This window comes from Pleurodeles waltl, chromosome 2_1, assembly GCF_031143425.1.
Source record: "Pleurodeles waltl isolate 20211129_DDA chromosome 2_1, aPleWal1.hap1.20221129, whole genome shotgun sequence".
NCBI classification, from domain to species: Eukaryota; Metazoa; Chordata; class Amphibia; order Caudata; family Salamandridae; genus Pleurodeles; species Pleurodeles waltl.
The window spans coordinates 167,860,667-167,882,780 of NC_090438.1; the positions used below are offsets into that span (position 1 = coordinate 167,860,667).

The 22,114-nt window shown below is 45.6% G+C and overlaps 1 protein-coding gene across 5 annotated transcripts in view; it reads right to left on the reverse strand.

Moving 5' to 3' along the window:
- Positions 1-22,114, reverse strand: part of GRIA3 (glutamate ionotropic receptor AMPA type subunit 3) — a 1,035,516-nt gene that overhangs the window by 547,778 nt on the left and 465,624 nt on the right. For all 5 annotated transcript variants that reach the window (XR_011199206.1, XM_069211976.1, XM_069211966.1 and 2 more), the window contains exon 4: positions 961-1,148. Coding sequence is in view for 4 of the 5 variants with exons in the window: in XM_069211976.1 (XP_069068077.1) it covers positions 961-1,148 (188 nt within the window). In the remaining variant the exon portion in view is untranslated. The remainder of the gene's footprint in view (positions 1-960; positions 1,149-22,114) is intronic.

Genomic DNA, 22,114 nt, shown 5'->3' on the forward strand with positions numbered 1-22,114 from the left:
CAGAGATACAATATCAAGGAAGAGAAACAGAGAGAAGACCGGTGTCAGGCTCAGAACGCACTCACTAAAGTTTCAAACTATTTTTTTTCTTTTAAGTGCCGTCGTCAGAGGTAGGTATTGATAGCAATAATTCAATATTTCCGTGCTAGAAGACAAACAATGATAATGTGTGCTGTGATTTGGTAATAGAGTGGAGCTTAGAAGCAAGGGTTTAAAGCATTCACTGGAGAAGCTCTCGAGAAGAACTGACTTGAAGCTCAGCCTGAATGTAGATCTGATGGCCCTAGAGGTCTAATGGAAAAGCTGGGATGTGACATCCGCCCTCTGCTACTATTAAAGGCATTGGTTCGATTGTAAGCTTGAATAGTTTTATAGTAAAATTGATTCAACACAGTAACACACCCTGAGTCACACACCAGTAGCACACTATGCTGCAAAGCATGCCCTATCCATCAGCCTAGAAGACCTACCCAGATAGACGAGATGGATAATTCTGAATAGACTAGGTAGTAAGTACAGTCCCATTGAGCAATCTTAACCTCTCCTCCTTTAAAGGTTTATTCATTGAGTACCAAAGAGTAAATAATTTGCTGGTTACAAGCGCTTGAGACAACCGTGAACATGGTGTATTGCGTTGAGGGTGATGATCATCCAAAACAATTTCAGGCATATTTTATCACAATAAAAATTAAATTTAAAAAGACTGCTTCCTCCCACTATCTTGGGAACAGACTGAACCTGATTAAAATTCAGCTCCCATAAAAAGACACTCATTCTTAGATACGTATATTTTGCGTTTGCTGGGTCCATGTTTGCACCTTTTCATGCGCCTGCTCACAAACTCTTGCTCAATATGTTTATATTTAGACACACAATTCAGCAATGATGTTAAGCCACTGTGAAGTCAAGGAAAGCTGTTGTTTTCGGTACACAAATACAGCAAACTATGTGTATGTGTACCTGCTCCAAAATGGTGTTTATCCGCTCCACTTCGCAATCGATGACGTATCTCTTCTCCTGACGCCTGTCCATTTCCTCGATGATGCGCTTGAATTCTTGAACATCCTTTATGTTTCCCACTGATCTGGCTGTGACTTGCCAGTTGTTTTGTACCGCTGCCTCCATAATTGCTTGAAGAATCGAAAATCCTGGAGGAAGCAAAGAATGGTCAATCAGACACCGCATTGTGTGGGCAAAAAAGAAAATACAATGTCATTTACCATCTGCAATTGGCGCGTGCATGCAGCTTTAGGTTCTGAGTCACATCATTTAGGAAGACATTGTTCTGTTTGTCAAAATATATCTATGGCGTAGTTCTTCTAGCTACAAGAAATCAAGTCAATCAGCTAGTGAAATGGCCAAAGAAGCAACTGCAAGACATCAAGTCAATCATCTAGTGAACTGACAAAGTATCAGCTGTAAGAAATCAAGTCAATCAGCTAGTGAACTGACAAAGTATCAACTGTAAGAAATCAAGTCAATCATCTAGTGAACTGACAAAGTATCAACTGTAAAAAATCAAGTCAATCAGCTAGTGAACTGGCAAAGAAGCAACTGCAAGACATCAAGTCAATCAGCTAGTGAACTGGCCAAAGGAGCAACTGCAGGATCTGTGTAGAATTTGTCCACGTTAACTGATTACTATGGTGGCAGATGAGATGCTTCAAAATGCGCATGTAAGCTAAATAAAGTAAATGAATCAAAGTGCTAATGAAGTACAAAGGCAGATTAGGCCCAATATTTTAAGACAAAACGGAGTTTAAGATTCAAAATGGCTAGAATCACCCCACCTACACATTCACCAAATTATACCTATTAGGAGTAATTCCATTGACACCTACACATTGGTATGCCACAACTGTATATATTTATGCAGGTTTAAATCCCAAGAAATTTGTTGTTCTGCAAAATTGTTCACCCTCTGAGTTTATGGACCCTCAGAGCCTCAAGAGTATGTGAATATTCATAAGCTCTTCTGATGACGCAGAAAAAGAGGGTCCTACATATAATCACATGTCATATAACCAAAATTGTATAATGTAGTGTGACTTTAGTAAAGAAAATAATGTACGAGGGAAATTGTGCCCTTGGAGTAGTTCGCCAATATTATAAACGTGCTTTATTAATCATTGAAAATTGTAGTAATCCATCATAATTGCAAATGTGTGCCATGATTTCTTATTGAAACTGTTTGTGTTTAGCTTAAATTTAGTAAAGGCTTTGGTCTAGTTGCCTGGTCCCAACTTCTAACTGGGTGACTTTTCCTTGAACTAATGTACCATATATTCTTGCTTAAAGTTGTATTTTTCCAGTAGAGATGACTAATACACTTATCTCCAAGGTTTCGTGCTAGGCTGGTTTCATCCCCTCTGATCCAAGGTCAGTCTGCAGGTGCGGACAATGAGGGTACAGTTATCAAACTAATTGGCATACCATGTTGCAACTTGTGTTCCAAGGCTCCAAGGACAATGTATGCATAAAAGAGTACTAGTAGAAAGACATTTTTCATTGGTCAATTTGAAGCTACCCTATGAACCCTCCAATGGAAGACCCTGCAGAATTTGGAATGTTTCTTACTTAAACCCACTGGACAAAGAGAAGTCAGCCATTTTCCTTGATGCCATCTTTTGAAGCCAAGCGCCAGACGCCATCTTAGACGACATCCTGATGCCCTTTTCTCTATCATTGAGAAAGAGACTTTGAGAATTCTCACCCTAGAGACTTTAACTTTAAATTGCCCCGTCTTGCCCATGCAGTAACTTTGCCCATTTTCCTTGCTGCTGCAAGGAAGCTTGCCCTTAACTTTGCCCTTTTAAAATTCTGCCCCGTGCTGTCGAACCGATACCTGAAGGATGAAGACTTTCTTGAATGCTGAATGTAATTGGTAAATATGAAAGGATAATTGTATTATGCATTGTGTTTTTCCTTTTAGGTACCAACTGCTAATTTGATAGGGCCCAAGCTAGAAGTTTTCCAAATTTGTGTTGACTAAATTTGTTTTGCATGAAGCCCCACATGCTAATTAGAGGTTAGTCGAGGTATGAACTTGATGCACCATGTTGAATTGAAATCTTGTTATGCTGACCAATGTACGAAATGAGTCAAATTCAGTTGCTTATATTAGTGGTTTGCATTGCCATAACTGAATGTACTATCATTCAGATATTTAGTAGATTGCGTTTCTTCCGCCGCTATGTACAGCTAGTAATGTTCGTATACATATATCATTTGGTTTTGAGACTTATATACATTGTGCTAGCTTTGTTAATATAGGGAAATAAATTCACAAATTTTTAATAAACCGGTGTGGTTATTTATGACTGAAAGGTCATGGTGCGTCAAAATATCAACTGTTATTGATTTTTAATGTGTTATTTCGATCTATCAATTGAATATTGGCTATCGCGTACAACAGTTATTGATTATTGATTAAAGTGACCCGACTATTCAAGGATGAGGAGAGCCCAACTCGGCTAAAAGGTTCACCGACCTCCAACGTGTCCAGGTACAGGTAATTTATAAGGGCTGGACGCGTTATCACTTCTTTGGCCCTTTCCTAACATATTGTTGGTTGTTTGCACCGGCAAAGGGGTGGCATAAACTAGGCTGAATTCTGAACCAAAAGCAGGCCGGCAAGAATGTTCACCATGATCTCTCCCTGTCTCTTTAATTCCGATCTTTATTTGTCTCACATGTACACACTTTCGTTATCTGGTTCACCCCCTACATACAGGCCTCCAAACGGGAATGTCGAAGGATGGAGAAGACCTGGCACCTTGCACCCACCGAATCCAACTACACCGCCCTCCAGACTGCCATCCACAAACATCATCAGCTGATCCGCACGACTAAAAGAACCAACTACAAAAGCCGAATAGACAGCAGCGCCCACAACCACAAAGAGCTCTTCGGCATCATCAAAGAACTCTCCAACCCCAGGACCTGCTCCCACGAACCCTCGCCATCACAGGAACTCTGCAACTCCCTCGCCACTCACTTCCGTCGAAAGATCAAAGACATCCACAACAGTTTCAAACCCCAGACCCATCAGCCAACCACAGACAACCTAGAACCCAAGGCATCAAACAACACCAACCCTCTATGCTCCTTGACCCACGTCAACAATGAAGACACCATCAAAACCATGGCCTCCATCCACTCCGGCTCCCCCTCAAACCCCTGCCCGCACCAGATCTTCAACAAAGCAAGCAACATCATCGCACCCCACCTCTGCTCTATCATCAACAGCTCCTTCGAGACAGCCACCTTCCCGGAGAGAGGGAAACACGCCGACATCAACACCCTGCTGAAGAAACCCAAAGCAGATCCAGATAACCCCATTAACTACCGACCTATCTCCCTCCTCCCCTTCCCAGCGAAGGTAATCGAAAAAATCGTGAACAGCCAACTTTCCTGCTACCTGGAAGACAGCAAAGCGCTCAATGTCTCCCAATATGGATTTCGTAAGAACCACAGCACGGAGACCGCACTCATTGCTGCCACAGATGACATCAGGAACATGCTCGACAAAGGTGAAACTGCAGCCCTCATCCTCTTAGACCTTTCCGCAGCGTTCAACACCGTCTGTCAACACACCCTTCGTGCACGCCTCCACAACATCGGAATCCATGGCAAGGCCCTCGACTGGATCTCCTCTTTCCTCTCTGGCAGAACCCAGAGAGTTTGCCTTCCGCCCTACCTGTCTGAATCCTCAGAAACCGTCTGTGGCGTCCCTCAAGGATCCTCCCTCAGCCCAACACTTTTCAACGTTTACATGGCTCCCCTCGCCAACATCGCACAATCCCACAACATCAACATAATATCCTACGCAGACAACACCCAGCTGATCATCTCCCTCACGAAACACTCCACAACAGCAAGAAACAACCTCCACAAGGTACTTCACGCCATCGCCGACTGGATGGAATCAAGCCACCTCAAGCTAAACACAGACAAAACAGAGGTTCTCATCCTCGGCAGCAACATCTCCGCCTGGAACGACTCCTGGTGGCCTACCTCCCTCGGAGCCGCCCCCACCCCCTCCACCCAAGTACGGAACCTAGGCATCATCCTTGTCTCAGCACTCAACATGACTCAATAAGTCAACGCAGTCTCCTCTTCCTGCTACAACACCCTCCGCATGCTCCACAAGATTTTCAAGTGGATTCCCATCTAAACCAGAAAAACAGTCACCCACGCCCTAGTCAGCAGCTGTCTGGACTTCGGCAATGCACTCTATGCAGGAACCACGGACAAATTACAAAAGAAAATGCAACACATCCAAAACGCCCCCACCCGACTCATCCTTGACATCCCACGCCACAACCACATCTCAGCCCATCTCAGAGAACTACTCTGGCTACCCATATCGAAGAGGATCACCTTCAAACTACTCACCCACGCACACAAAGCCCTCCACAACACAGGTCCAGCCTATCTCAACGACAGACTCACCTTCCACACCCCCGCCCATCAGCTCCTCTTCGCAGGCCTCGCCCTCGCCACCGTCCCTCACATCCAGGGCTCCACCACCGGAGGAAGATCCTTCTCATACCTCGCCGCCAAGACCTGGAACTCCCTACCGCTACAACTGCGCCAGACCCAATACCTCCTAGCCTTCAGAAAATGCCTCAAGACATGGCTTTTCGACCACCAGCTCCCCCCCAGTGCCTTGAGACCCTAACGGGCGAATAGCGCACTTTATAAATTGTTTGATTGATTGATCTATCTTGCTCTCTTTTTCTTCCTGCTGACATAAACCCCAGGGAGCCTGCAGACAGCAGCACAGCCTGTCATTTGGGACAGGACTTTACCCTGCAGTTTGTACAGTCATGTCCCCCTATCCTGAGTGCCCGACTGTGAGTATCTGATATTCAGTTTTTTTATTTTGGCTCCAGCCTCACATTAATCTAGTGTGTGCTTGAAGTGTGCCTGTCCCTGGACATGAGGGAGGTCCTAGACCTGTCCTCTGACCCAGGGGAAGCGCATTAACCCTATATTCCACGTCTTCATTGATCTGACAGAGGACTTCAGTGCAGAGTGTAGAGTTGCTGTGGCAGAATACTGTGTTTTGTTTAACAGCGATTGTGACCAGACCTTTTTATCTGTGTCACTGTAGAGGAGGCTTACTGACAGATCCTACCGCTAACATCCCAACTTTATGTTATGTATGTGAATGCATATGACCTGAGTAATGCAGGAGTAATAGAGATCTGCAAGTTAAATTGGAAGACCCTGGCCTGTTCCTGTCCACAAGATCGAAGCAAGGTTGTTTTCCCAGAAGTGTATTGCTGACATTTCTGAAGGTGGAAGGAGGAGACCCAGACAGTGAAGTGTGGAAAAAGGTGTTAAGCCTAATTTAGGAAATTCAGTTAGGTCCTCTTACTGAAAGGAGGCACTGATTATTGTTCCATTATGCTGCAATTAGCTGGATGGTGAGGGATGATAAGTGGGACTGCAGTTTCTGTTGTTAAGAGTGAGGTGGGATCCTCAGGTTAGGTCATCTTTTTGTCACTTCCCTGATCAATGTTAGTGCGGTTTTCGATAAGATAAGTGCAGAAAGCTGACACCTACATGTGTCTTGCTGTGGGTACTTAAGGCTGGAGACTACTTTGTTGTGGGGAACCTTACTCTGCACAAGGACTGTGCCTGTAGAACAGGCTGGGAGGACAGATAACAGAGCATGGAAGAACCCCCACAAACTATTCTAAATGTACAGGCAGAGAATCCACACCCCCTATCTGATTTGACTGTATAAAAGTGAAACTACTGAACCACTTGGTGTTTCTGTTACAACTTCTCTTCAAACATCAAAGGGAGTGCTCTGCAGAGCTGGTGTCTTCTTGACAGACAGCTTCCCAGAGGTAATGGGTCACCACCTGAATTCTTGCTGGAAGAAGCTGAATCATTGACCTGAAGCACTTTCAAGCCTCCCAGCCTTGAGAAAGGAAAGAGCCTGCCAACCCTACAGATATGTTATTGACCTGAAGTGGCAGGGCAGCTTGAACCTCAGTGGTATGTGGGTCTGTCAGCTGAAGGAATACTGATGAGAGTAATCTGCGTGCCCTGAAGCTTGTGTACTGCAAAGTGTCTGTGTGTATAATTCCTGCAGGAATTGTGGTTTGCAGTTGGCGCTGAAGCCCTGAAGAAGCTTGTCCCTGAGGTAGAGTGCGCCATCATCCAGATATCTGTGCCGAAGTGGACAGATCAGCTGTTTTCACAGACTACACTCATGGAGTGATGCACCACTGAATCCATAACGCCCCTGACCCCCAATGACCGCTCTATCACAACCTCATGTTCAAACTTCACGTCACAGATAAATTCACCCTGAGGGGAAACTTCATCTACAAGCCACCAGCCCCCTGCCCTGACTTCACCAGCACCATCATGGATCTCGTTGTGCCACTGATCCTCGCTTGACTTCAGTGCCTCATCCTCCTCGCAGACCTGAATGTCTACCTGGAAGTCCATGCTGACCCAAACTCCACAGCTCTCCTAGAAAACCTTGGACACCTTGGTCGCTCCGAAAGCCTCAACACACTCAGTTAGGCTTTAGACCAATCACAGCATAGAAGCATCCCCCATCACTGTCGGAGGCCTCATCCACATGATCCTGGACATTGGTGACACGGCGGCCCTCATCCTGAATGACATCTCTTTAGCATTTGACCTATCCCATCCTTATCTGTTGCCTACAAGAGGCTAGAATTGAAGGACCTGCTCTTAGCTGAATCTGCTCCTTTCTGACTGGCAGGACTCAAGCAGTCAGGCAGTCAGGCTGGCCACTTACTCTTCAAGCACACACAATCTCATATGTGGCGTGCAGCAAGGTTCGTCTCTCAGCCCGACTCTCTTCAGCACTTATATGACCCCGCTAACCAGCGTCATCCATGCCCACAATATTTGCATCTTCTCCATTGCAGATGACACACAACTCACATTCTCCCTCTCAGATAGGACCCCAACACACAAAACCAGTTCAACACTTGCATGACCACCCGGATGAACACCAACTGTATCCGGCTCAACACAGACAATGACAGAAGTCATAATCTTCGGCAAGAACACTTTGCCATTGGACTTCATCTGGTGGTCAGCTGAACCTAGACCCACACTCACCCCCAGCACCCATGCAAAGAACCTCAAGCTAATCACAGACAGTGAACTGACCATGTAAGTCAATGCTATCAAAGCAGCATGTTTCCACACTATTTCCAAATGTATCCTGAGCAACACCCGCAAAACTGTCACTCATGCCCTGGTCATCAGCAAGCTGGACTACAGGAGCACCTTTTATGCCAGAATCAGCAAGCCACTCACCAGAAAACTGCAAACCATTCAGAACTTCGTAGCTAGAATCAGCCTTAACCTCTCATGCAACACTGATGTCATGCCATAGAACAAATACCTCCGCTGGTGCCTAATACACAAGTGTGCACAGTTCAAACTCCTCACTCACACCTTCAAATCACTACACAAAGTGAACCCGGACTACCTCAACAGCTGCATCTCCTTTCTCAAACCAACCAGACTCATTCCTCTTGCATACATCCCACAGATATATAGAAGCAGATACAAAGGTTGGGCCTTCTCCTACATTACTTCTAAGCATGGCACGACCTCCCACTACACATCAGAGCCTCCTCCTCATTTCTTGACTTCTGCAAGAAGTTGAAGACCTGGGTGTTCAAATAGCTCACTAGCCCACCTCAGGTGAGGCGAGACCCACCTTCTTAGTACCAGCACACTCTTCTAGGTGAATGTGCTCAATACGAATAAATATAACAGCAAAAACTCCACGGCCAAGGCCTAGTAGTCCCTCCTTGCCTCGTGGCCTAGAAAATGGGCTCCACATTGTCATCCTTTAAAAACCATCCACCTATGGCTCCAGCTCAATGTAATAAATAGGCAATCCGACCCCTGTGTAAATTAATTATCATGGTGAATGGAAACAGGCACCTTCAAACCTGATTAGTGCGTAACTCCATGGGGAAATGTTTCCCCATGTAGCAAAAAAAAGAAGAAAGTATGCAATTGCACTTAAGCATTTGCTACATTCTACTGTGCATAGAATTCCAAATTGTGTGAATACCACGCCAGGAAAACTTTTCCAGTAGCACCTCTGGGAAGATGTAGATGGTGGAGCTCGTCCTACTATTGGGCATGCCTGTACATTCCAGAAAGGCGCAAAGATACATTCAAACAAAAGAAGAAATGCTTAAAAGTACTTTTGCACTTTTTTATTGTGTGGTGTTGCTGTCAAAGATAAATTAAGTGCTTTGTCCAATTGGAAAATTTCAAAGGAGGTTGTCCGCCTTTATATTATTTCACACTTTATGTTACATTACCTGTTCTTGAATCATAGAAAGTGGTATTAGCAAATCAGAATTCAGCATGATACATCATAAAACGACAACCCTTGTACCAACTGAAACCTCTCATGCCTGATGTGCTGATGCATCATTAATTAGCATTCTAACTGCAGGGGAAAGGAGGAAGGACAAAAAAGATTTATTTAGCAGAAAGACATGCGTTCAATTAAAATGACAAAATTAAAATTTAAAACAGGCAAGAGCTTTCTAAAGGCTGAAATGAAAGGTAGACCGAGAGGGAGTTGGCACACGACCAAAAGAGAAATGAAGATGTGAGAGGGGTACAGAGAAAAGTGGACATTTTATTGTCACTTGCAAACTAATCTCTAAAGCACTCATGTTCAATCCTCTGCTACTCATATGCGTTATAAATGTGTTAGGCTTGGACCAAATCCATCATGGTCCAGCTAATTGTTGTTTTTAATTATTTTATATTGTTTCTTTCTTCTCTGTTACAACCTACTTGTAGCACAATGTACCGGTTTCTGACAGTACACTGAGTAAACCAGATTCTTCACACCTTTTTGAAAAACTAGGGGCCTGATTTAAAGTCTGGCAGATGGGTTGCTCCACCACAAATGTGATGAATTTATGTCTGCCTTATTACATGCATTATAACATGCATGATATCCTATGGCACGTGTCATAAGGGGGATGGGATATCCTTCGTGTTGGTGAAAGCAGCACATCCACCCACCTCTAAATCAGACCATATATTTGCATAATTGTGTATCCATTGCCTATATTATGCACACTCAAATGCATCTACGTGCCTACAATGCAAATCATGCACTCTTTCCCATGCATACGCACATGAACACATTATGAATTTTGTAATCATGGGTTAGCTTTTATCAAGTAAACTCAATGCAAAACTGTCTGTTTTGTAATACAGAAAAATATATGCATACAAATCCTCTTTTGCTTTATTGATACAATAAAATAAGTAAAGTAACAGTATAAGTCATAATTCACAACCATGATTGATTTTTTTTCTCTTTCCACAATGTAGAGTCCTGAACGTTTCACCAAAAAATAACTGATATTAGGTATTTTAGGCAAATAGGTTCAATTGACCGCCTTGGCGGCCCTCACAGGTGTTGGGTGAGGTGGCGTGGATGACTGCTGAGATCCAGTGCGGTGGGCCTGACACACTGGGCTGCATCTCCTGAGGTGGAGCCACAAGAGTGTATGTGCCACCTCCTGACTGCCCAGAACCATTGTGGGAAGGACAGGACACTCCCAGCAGACTTACGGATGTCATATAGGGCTGGGGTGGTTTGCTTGTCAGCAAGGTCTGATCCCTTCTGCTCGTGAGGCTCGCACCTAGAGGTGGTGGCTCTGGTAGCCCAGAAGGTGACAGTTGTGTGCCTGCTCCTCTGCACTCTCTGATAATCATTGGGTTTCACCTGGGGACCTGGGGTGTGGACTGCTCTGTTGTCTCCTGCGGACATGGAGAAAAGGTGATGGTGGTAATTGCTGTGACCAGGTGCTGCAGGCCTGGTGTACAGAGCTGAACCTCCTGCGATGGAAGCACGGGGGTGTTTGCCCCCGACTAGCCTGACACACTGTGCGAGTGCAAGACATTGTTGGCAGGCACGGCTCTGGAAGCAGGAGCAAGACAACAGAGCATTGGAGGCCACGAGGGAATGCGCAATCGGAAGGCCAGAATGATGCTTGGGTCTCAATTGAAGTGAAGTGAGGAGGTATCTTTATAGCGTACCAGAGGCACCCGAGATGAGGGCATGGGGAGAGACAGTACAGGTCTCCTGGACTGATAACTATGTACGCCACGCACCAATGGGGAGCAGAAGGAGTATATAAGCCCAAGGTTGGACAGTGTAATCTTGGGCCCAGGTCTCCTTATGCTGTGCACCTGGGGCATCCAGGGGGTTTGCCTACCACCCTGTCCCTCTTCCCCTTTGGGCATCCAGATTAAATAAAAGGATGTAGAGTCCTGTGCATTTCACTGCCTGAGGAGACTGCGGCAGAGGCACAAATGTACTGCTGGCTGACTTGGTGCCACATAACCGGCTGACCCCCATATCCTCTGAGCAGAAACTGAAATCGATGGGACACCAACGCGGCCTTGATAGCAATGCAGTCTAACAACATGGGGGACCCCAGATGTGGCATCTGGATGATCACTTTTGTTTTTTATTTGTTTCTCCTGCCTCTTTGAGCTACGATCGCCTGTGATGGTGATTGCATGGGTATGGTGAAACCAAAAACCGCCAAACCTCCACCCCCCAGAGGTCAATTATGGATATACTAGCTGCCTCTACTGTGCCAGTGGATCCAATTCGCCAACTTGAAAGTACTCTTGAAAAGTACACTGCAATGTTTGACAAAGGGCTGCAGGCTATCCATGAGTCAAAAAGTGATATGGAGGCTCAACTGGGGGCCAATCAGATGGAAACCAGCCTTCTACAGGTGGATCACACCAAGCTCATGGAGAGGGTGGATGATGTGGAGTCCTCCTTGATGTCCATGCAGCCCTCCCTAGTGTTGGCCCAGGAGCAACTCAAGTTCCTACAGACGGAGGTAAGAGACCTCAAGGAGTGAGCAGAAGATTCTGAGGGTCACTCAAGGTGCAACAATGTGCGTTTCCAGGGATTTCCTGAGAGAGTGGAGGGCCCTAATTCAGAACTCTGTCTCAAAGATTGGCTGCCTTAAATGGTTCTGGCCAAACACGTCCTCAAGTTCTTGTCCATGAAAAGGGCGTATCACATCCTGGACGTCCACCTGTTCCAGGTGTGCCTCCGCGTCTGGTAATTGCATGTCTATCTTAACTACAGAGACAGAGACCTAATCTTCCAGTTAGTTCATGCAAAGGACCCTTGGACCTACAATGGTAACCCCATCACAGTCTACCCTAACCATACTGTGGAGGTCCAAAAATGCTGCAACACTTTTGGGGCTGTGAAAGTGCAATTGTGGGGTTTGGGACTGTCCTATGCCCTGCTCATTCCCATAAAACTCAGTTTGCTTAATGCAGAAATAACCCACTTCTTTTCTTCCCTGAGGAGGCCTGGGACCAGCTGTGCTCCAAGGGTGTCCTGGACTGATCGGAGATGGAAGAAGGTGGTGCTCTGCAAGGATGGTCCAACAGGAGACCACAATGCTGCTGCCATCCACACAAGCCTTGATCACAGACCACCAGTGAACAAGCTGCAAAGGATCACGCACAGGTGGTGCTGAGGTTTCACTCCAGGGTACTAACAGATTCCGGGCACTTGTGCTTGACACTGATCAGGAGTTGGTGCTGGATTGCCTCAGATTCTCTGACTTTGGATGGGGACTCCACCACTGTTTCTGTGCTGTCACCTTGGAGAGAACTTCCTGATCAGTGAGGTCTGCTGTCTTGGTAAGTGAATCTACTTGAGCTCCTATTGGGGGAGGGGTGGACAGATAGAAGACCATTGGGGGTTACTGGAGGTCATGATTGAATATGATGAAGTCTTTGGACTTATAAGTGCTTTACCAGTGCCCAGGATACTTTGGGCCGCTCCAGACATCATCTTGCACGCCTCTTCACCTGACCCACAAAGACTCCCACAAGGACTGTTTACAATTTTATGTGAGTCACTGACTATCTAATTAGGGACATTGTGGCATGATTCCAGTTGGTATCCAAGCCAAGGGAATGGTTATTGTTATCATTTTGCGTATTGTTTGGTTAGTAACAGGAGCTAGATTGGGCCGAGATGAGAGTGGGGGGGGAAGCAGTGAAGTTGGTATCCAAGCCAAGGGAATGAGTGTTGTTATTGTTTTGCTTATTGTTTGGTTACTAACGGGAGCTGGATTGGGCTGAGATAAGAATGGAGGGAGTTTTTAATATTCAATGATGGTATTTCCAAGCCTCTATGGGGGGTCGTTCTATATGCTCTATGACTATCACATAAAATGCACTAACAAGGAACATCTAGGGTATGGCAACGCCTGTGCGCCATCACAGGGTCTATGCCTACCTCAGGAGGAGACATATACATGTAGCATGCTTACAGGAGAAGCACTATACCACCATGGAACTAGACAAGGTGGCCCGGCATTTGTGTGGGAAGGTCTTTGGCACAGAGTACTCAGCATTTGTGAGGGGGTTCTCATTCGGATGGCCCCCGGTGTAGCATTTATCCACAGTAGAACTGTGGTGGACCTAGAGGGTGGTTTTGTTCTCGTGGAGGTTGCATTGGATGGGTGCCCACTGGCAACTGTCTCACTCCATGCCCTTAACGCACTCCAGGGGGATTTTTATGTACAGAATTCCCCACTTTGCTTCTCAATTCCTTGTTGCTTAGTCTATAAGGGGGAGATTTTACTTGTGTACATTGCACGTTTTTAGACAGACTGGTGCCCCGCCTATCCAGGACTCAGGGCCTACAAGTGACAAAACACTTCCGGTTATGGATGTCTTCAACACAACTCCATGGCATTTGATCAATATTCCTATTAAGCCCCAGGACACCAGATCCACACTATATTTGATTATATTTTTTGTAATGCAATCTCTGGTCATGGGTCCGGAGCCGGATTTTGTCAGACCACAGCCTCCCTAAGGTGAACTTACAGTGGGGGGATGACAAGACACCTATACCGACTTGCAGCCTGAGGACTGAGACCCTGCTTGACACAGTCTACAGGGTCCCTATCAGCACACATTTGCTCCACTATTTTGAGGAGAAAGAAGTTACACCGGTGTTAGACCTTGCAGCTCTTGGTGTGGTTTCCCTGTACTTTTTGCTTCTGACCTGTTTTTGGATCCTGTGCTGTACTTATTTTTTTGCTGGTACTCTGGGCATTTTACCACTGCTACCAAGTGCTAAAGTGCAAGTGCTCTCTGTCTAAAATATATTAGTAATTGGGTTTCCCTGATTGGCATCTTTGATTTAATGGTAACTCCCTAGTAAAGTGCACTATGTGTGCCCAGGGCCTGTAAATCAACTGTTGCTAATTGGCCTGCAGCACTGATTGTGCCACCCACATGAGTAGTCCTGTAAACTGCAGTGTCTGTGTGCAGCTTTACACTACCAATTCGACCTGGCAAGTATACCCACCTGTCAGGGCCAAACCTTCCCTTTTGGTACATGTAAATCACCCCTAAGTTAGGCTCTAGGTAGCCCCATGGGCAGGGTGCAGTGTATTTAAAAGGTAGGACATGTACTGGTGTGTTTAACAAGTCCCAATAGTGAAATACTACCAAATCTGTCTTTCACTATTGCAAGGCCTATTTCTCACATAGGTTAACATGGGAACTGCCTTTAAATATCTTTTAAGTACAGTTTCCCATTGGGAGCAAATAAAGATAAGGAGTTTGGGGTCTCTGAACTCACAATTTAAAAATACATCTTTTGATAGAGTTGGTTTTTAGATTGCCTGTTTCAAAATGCCACTTTTAGAAAGTGGGCATTTTCTTGCTTTCTGCAGTTGGACTGTTTGTGAATTGCCTCTAGACAGTAATACAAAGAGAGCCGAGGAGTGTCCTGCATCTCCTGATGAGTCTCCTGGGCTGGAGAGGAGGAAGGAGCTGACACTTACACCTGACAAGGCTGTGCCTTTCCTCACACAATGTAGTCGCCAATCGCCTGGTGTGTGTCTGGGGCCAGGCCTGGGCAAGGCATGATCTTGTGAACAACAGACTTTCCTTTGAAGTTTACCTACTTCAAAGGCAGAAATGAGCATAAGTAGTCGACCCAAAACCCCAGACTTTTAGAATACTTTGGATCAAGAGGAACCTCTGCCAAGGAGAAGAGCTTGATGCTTGATGAGGACCTGCCACTCTGCCTATTGCTTTGCTGTGCTGGCCTGCTGCTGCTGCTTCTGCCAGAAGAGGTAAATAACTGGACTTTGCTTTCTGAAAACCTGCTTGTGAAGTTTCTCAAAGGGCTTGGACTGAGCTTGCCCCTTTTCTGAAGTCTCAGGGAAATTAAAGACTTCATATGGCAGCACCTCAGCTCTCTTGCTGAGACCCCTACCCTGCCAAGTGGTGCAACATCCAGTCCCTCGGTTCTTGAAAGGAGAAGCTGGTGAATCTAAGGTGAAAATCCATGTACCGAGCTTCAGGAAAATTGGTGCAACGCCTTCCCAGGAGCTGAAAAATCGATGTATCACTGGTAAAATCAATGCATCGCAAGCTCAGCCAGGATTCATCGTTGCCGTGTGTCCAGATTTACCATACATCGTCCCTGGGTGTTAAAACCTGCAACATCACAGCACCAACTTGAGGCTGCTTGTCCGTAAATGTCCCATAACAAAACTCACAGGATGGACGGATTCCCCGTTGAATGTTACGCTACATTTAGAGCAACACTTGCTCCCAAATTGCTTGTGGTCTACCAAGAGGCATATCAGCAAGGCAGGTTCCTTGCCTCCCTTGGCGAGGCTCATATAGTAGTCTTGCCTAGTGCTGTTAGGGACCCCCTGGAGGTGAGCTCCTAGCACCCTTTGTCAGTGCTTAACATTGACTATAAAACTGTCTATAAAATACTCAGCAAGGTGTTGGCTAATCATCTTCTTCTGATGTTCCATACCCTGGTCCACTCAGACCAATGTGGGTTTATCTCACATAGCACCACTTCAGACAACAAGCACCACTTATGTCACATATGGGTGCGGTTGCAGGGTCCACAGAGCTCTAGGCAATTTCCCTACACTTCGAAGAAGGATTCAACACCCTTGTGTGGTCATACTTGATGCTTGTGTTGGACGACCTGTGGTTGGGTCAGGAATTGATGAAGTGGGTCAAGGTACTGTACACGGCGACGCAGGCCAGAGTCCATATGGGACGTCAGATATCCCATCAGTTTGATATTGGCAAAGGCTTGCAGCAAGGGTGACTTGCTGCAGGCGAGTGGCCCGGACTGGGGTGTGACGATGGGGCCCCAATGGCACAGAGTCTTGCTCTATGCTGAAAACGTCCTGATTTACCTGAGTAACCGAGACAAGATTTACTGGCACTCTATGACCTCCTCAATCTTTTCAGAGATATGGTAGGGCTTTGGGTGAATTGGAACAAATCTTGCATTTTCCCCCTGATAGTGATTTCTGCCACCTTGAAGTGAACATCCATCACACAGATAGAGACTTCCTGGATGGAAATCATGATAGAATTTGACATCACTACGACAATCTGAAAGCTTCTGGATGCATTTGCCCCATCATCTATGGGTTGGGCCACCATAGCAAAAATGCTAATATTGACATGCTTATTCTATTTCTTTGCAACAGTCCCGGTGATCCTTACTAGGGCTTGCTTTAAGGACCTAAGAAGCTTACTCTCTGACCTTATATAAGGAGGGCGCGCAAGCGAGTATCTGTCTGTATACTTTAGCGGCCACTCATGGAGGGTGACTTGAAGGTACCAAACCTCAAGCTTTAATTTGTGGCGGAACAGTTGTAGTGGCCAATGAGGTGGCTGGTGGGTGTCACAATGGGAGAAAGTCAATTAATCAGGAATAAGCTCTATGGGATGGGAATACTAAAGTAACTTCTGCAAGGGGGGCCGGCTCGAGATGCTAGCAGGCTAACAAGGGTCGCAAAGATGTGCTGGAATAGATACATTCAACTGTGCAGTGGTGCAACCCATATGCACCGCAATTGCCCATCTGGAATCACCCACGATGCGTCCTCTGATGTAGACGTATGACTCGGGCCTTGATGGGAGTCGGCGGTGACATGCCTTGTGGAATTGTACAATGATGCGATGCTGCACTCCTTTCAGGACATGCAGGATGGCAATGGTGTGGGAGCTGGACAATTGTTAGCTTATAATGCTCTTCTCCTGGTGATTAGGACCACTTGATTGGTGCTGAAAGAAGCCCCCACCCTACATCATAGACTGTAGTGTATACTGACCCATGGTATCGGCCACACATGATTACAGTTTTATATGTGGCCTTACAGACTGCGGACGTGGACCTCACATGGTTTGCCAAACCCCAATGCGACACTTGCTTAGGAGCAGACCTAACAGCTAAACAGTGGGGGATGGCTCTTGAGCAGGTGAAACAAGTAACTCGTAACGGCTGCCTGAAGTTCACCCAATTAAATTGCTTACACCTCACTTACTTAATACTGCACCACCTCCACAGGATGCTCCTGGGAGTGAATTCAGTGTGTCCTAGATGTGGGTACCACAACGCCACTTTCCACCATATGGAATGGGACTGTCCCTCGCTTGCACCAATATGGGGACAGGTTATGGCACATATTTTGGCAGTAGTAGATGTCCAGCTATTACCAGAACCCCAACTCAGTCTACTGGGTATCACGAAATGCACCAAATGCACTAAAGACTATTTGAAACTGGCTGACTTGGCTATGGCCTTCCATAAGCGCCTGATAGTCATTCCATGGAAAGCAGCGCAGCTGTTCTCAAATGACTGCTGACTTCAGATGGTGCTTCGATGGGCGACTGCTGAAGCTGACATCATAGAATACAACTAACGCATAAGAGGAAGGGAAGGTGCAGTCGCCATGTGGGACATGTACGAGCTCCACCTGCAAGAGAAAGTAGATGCCATTGCGTGATCAATGGTGGAGTGGAAGGTGCTGTCAAAGACGAATTTGCCATGGATTGGTACTGGAGCTATTCGTTCTGGGAGGCCCTTATGTGACTCACTATTATGCCCCTACGTGTAGGTCAGGCCATCGCCCCATCCTTACACTGTAGAATGAAAGATGGCGACTGTTTGCTCATTGGAGAACTCGCATAATTGCTCCTGTACATCCACCTACATTCCTCTCTCCCTGAAGACATCTAAACGGTGTCCGTGAACTCGGCTACCTCACTCAGCTACCTAGTTTGTTTGTTTACATTTTTTTGTTTTCCTGCCATGACACTTGTGACCTTGATGTCATATTCCGATGATTGGACTCTGCGTCAAAGGTTGAAAAGTTTGCTTGTAGGTATCCATGATCCTACAAACTGTTGTATTGCTCTGAAAATGCTAATAAATGTATATATGTTTTTGGAAAAACGGGCTAATTACATTTTTCTTTAACCCTTTGTAAGGTTGTAACATAATTTCTTCAACAAAAGTACATTTCATTCTTGCACTGCCGTATTTCTTTACCACTGACTTCACGTTCCCTATAAGGAGCGCTTAACTGAGGAAGATTTAGCAATTTAACGTACAGCACTTCTATGCAGAACACTAATTGCCTGGGCATACAAAGATACAGACGACGTGGGTTTAACATATCAGAGAGGTAGAAGCCGTGGGCAGTAAATATACATACCTACCGTTATCCTGGACACTAACAGCTCCGAGCAATGTCATGCTTCTTGCACCAAAAATTTACACATTGATATCCTTACCCTTAATTAAGTAAATCCAGTTATCTATTTTTGTAATTTAACCTACACTAAAACAGCTATCATTTTGTGTCTATACCCTACTCCACAAACTCCGAGGTCTTTAGGTGTATAAATCATAGATGCTATCATTAAGTAACTGTTTTAATCAAACACAAACTAATGAAAGCCTCAATTAACCATTCCTGTTTTGGAAGTTTGTGACCTACAGGGCACTGGGTACTTATCTGATTAATCTACCTTAACAGTTAATTTACGTAACCAGTGTGCAAATGTCTAGACACAAATGTCAAGAACTGTAAAACCATGTCTAACAAAATGGTGTGGGGGAGTGGGAGAAGGTTTTTCCCCATCCTTTATGTATGAGGAGTACACATGCAAATGAGAAATGTGTGTATATTTCCATACATAGCCCTTTTTTGTTAAGACCCACAAATAGCTGGAGGATTCCATATTTGTTTTAAACATTTTTAAAAATATGAATTTATGCACCCAAATTATTATGAAACAAATAATTTTTTGTGAAATTGTTTATATATTATGCTCAGATGACATACCAACACTCAAAGTGGTAGTACATTAAAGTATGGCATTGCTGAGTACATTTGCCTGGAGTTCAACGCCTTCCTTGCTCAGATCCTCCTTGAGAAGAGGGTACAGTACAAGAATATATTACCTCACCATTGTATAAAATATTTGCATGCATTTATTAAGTATGATGGGCCTTATTAACAAAGTAAGCTTACACTTTTACAGTATTCACAAACTCAGAGCATAAACGTACAACAAAAGTGTAAGTTGCATATCACCAAACTCACCAGTGTTGACTATTGGCTTCCTCGTGTGTGGGTGGGTGAAGGCCCTCCTAAAACCCTCCTTGACCCTAAATCCCTCTTATTCCTCCCTAATCCCACCCCCCTTTGTAGCAATTCTGCCCCATCTTTAATCCACTCTCCTGTGTCCCCAGAGACTCCGCAGTTGGGGCGGAGAATTTGGCACACGTAAGTATAGGTAATACTGAGGCGTAAAACTTCAAATGTAGTTTGTGAATTGCAATTTGTAGTAAAATGTACTACAAAGAACACTTTGTGAATCAGGCCCTATGAGATCATGCTGAAAAACCCCAATTAGTAGAGTTGAGTTAAAAATGCTACTGATGTCTCCCGCTGCTTGCCTTTGTATTGTTTTGATAATATTTACTGCAAAATTGAAGCAGATCATTCTTTCATTGAACTAATTAGACACATTTTACTAGTGGGTGGAAAAGGTGCAGGAATAATCACTATGGGGGTTATTACAACCCTGGCGGACGGTGTTAAAGCGGTGGTAAGACCACCAACAAGCTGGCGGTCTTATTTTTGGAATTATGACCATGGCGGTTACCGCCATGGTCATCCGCCGCTTCTCCGGGTCTCCAGCCCGGCGGCCTTGACAATACCACCGCCGGTATTCTGACCCGCCTTACCGCCGTGGATTTCCAGTGGTAGGAACCGCCATGAAATCCATGGCGGTAAGCACTATCAGTGCCAGGGAATTCCTTCCCTGGTACTGATAGGGGTCTCCCCTCTCCCCCCCCCGACTCCGTCCCCTACACCCCCCACCATCCCTGCCACCCCCCAAAGGTGGCAGGACCCCCCTCCCCACCCCAACCCCCGAAATTACCTTACACACACACACACCCGACACGCACGCAGGCACCACCAACACACATACACGCACACACACCGACACACATGCCAACATCCACACACACAGTCAGACACGTACACCCACATTCACACATTCACACACACATCCACACAGACATACCTACAGATATACATGCACTCACACCACCCTACATACACTTACGCACACCCCCATGCACCCACACAACACACAACACCCCCCACCCCCCTCCACTAACGGACGATCGACTTACCTGTTCCGTCGATCCGCCGGGAGGGGACGGGAGCCATGGGGGCAGCTCCGCCGACACCACACCGCCAACAGAACACCGCCGCGCAGAATCATAGGACGTGATTAGCTGGGTGGTGTTCTGTTGGCGTGGCGGTGGAGGTGGAGCAACCTCCCCTTCCCCGCCGCCCGCAAGTATGGCTGTTGGCGGCTCTCCGTCAGAAAAACGACGGAGGGCAGCCAACGGTCATAATACGCCGAGCGGCAAACCGCCACTACTGGCGGTCTTCCGCACGGCGGTCCCTCGGCGGTCTTGTTCAAAGACCGCTGAGGTTGTGATGACCACCTATGTGTTTAATTAAAGGTTGACAGTATCAGAGTTAATAGACAGAATATTGTAATGAAGTGAGCTGCAGTAAAGTTAATAATGCAGAAGCTCTTTGGAAGGTAATCCTGAAAAAGATCCCTCATTGGCAGTGTTGTGTTGCTTCCAAACAAGTCCAAAGCAACACCTTTATGGCACTGGATTACGTGTTCCCATTATGTTGGCTTGGCTCTGCTGGGAGGTACAGTTCTTGAGTCTCTTGCAATATACCTTTAACATGTCTATGTGGCATGGCAGTTCTGAACCTATATCTCCTTCTTCCTTACGGTGGAAAAATCATAAATACCATACTGCCTATATTCATGGATACAAAAAGAATGAATTCCAATGTATATAACTATAACAATGTACAAACGTATTTTTATTGAAAATTGAAAACAATTAACATTGCCAATCCCTAACTAACAGCAAAAGCCATATTTTAATGTGCATACAATTAATGAGTGTCTAACTATTAACTGTGATATGACTGACTCACAGCATTTCCATGGTGCACATGATCCCTTTAAGGTCTCCTAAGGGGAGCATGGGTATGTACTTAAAATATTTCAAATGTTAACAGTACCCTATATGTGCAATACCTTGTGGAGATGCTCATCTGTGTACAATCCTTACTATTTCAGCCCAATCCATGTATTGTAAATGCAAAAAACAATGTTTTCAAGGTCTTAAAATTGCATAGTGGTTTTATTTTTACACTTCAAGGGCCAGATGTAGCAAACTTTTGCGAGTCGCAAATGGCCCGAATCGCAATTTGCGACCCCCCAAAATTGGAAATGGGATGCAAAAATCCCATTCACGACTCGCAAAATGCGACGCGAGCCGTTACCGACTCGCAAAAATAGCGACCCCATTTTGCGACCCGCTAATAGGAAGTCGCAATTTGCGAGTCGCAAACCAAATGCAATAGCCACTCGCAAATTGCGACTAGTCGCAAAAAGCCCATTTTGCACTTCCAAATTACCACTAACTCAGAGCAGGTGGTAACCAGAACCAAAGTATAAAAGGAGACCCAGAAGGCATCTGGGTGACTCAAGATGGCGGAGATATATGTGATAGGAATGAGGAGGAGAGCCCACGCCGCACAGCAGAGGAGGAGGAGGAGCCAGAGACAGGAGAAGATATACAGAACCAGGCAGACACTTT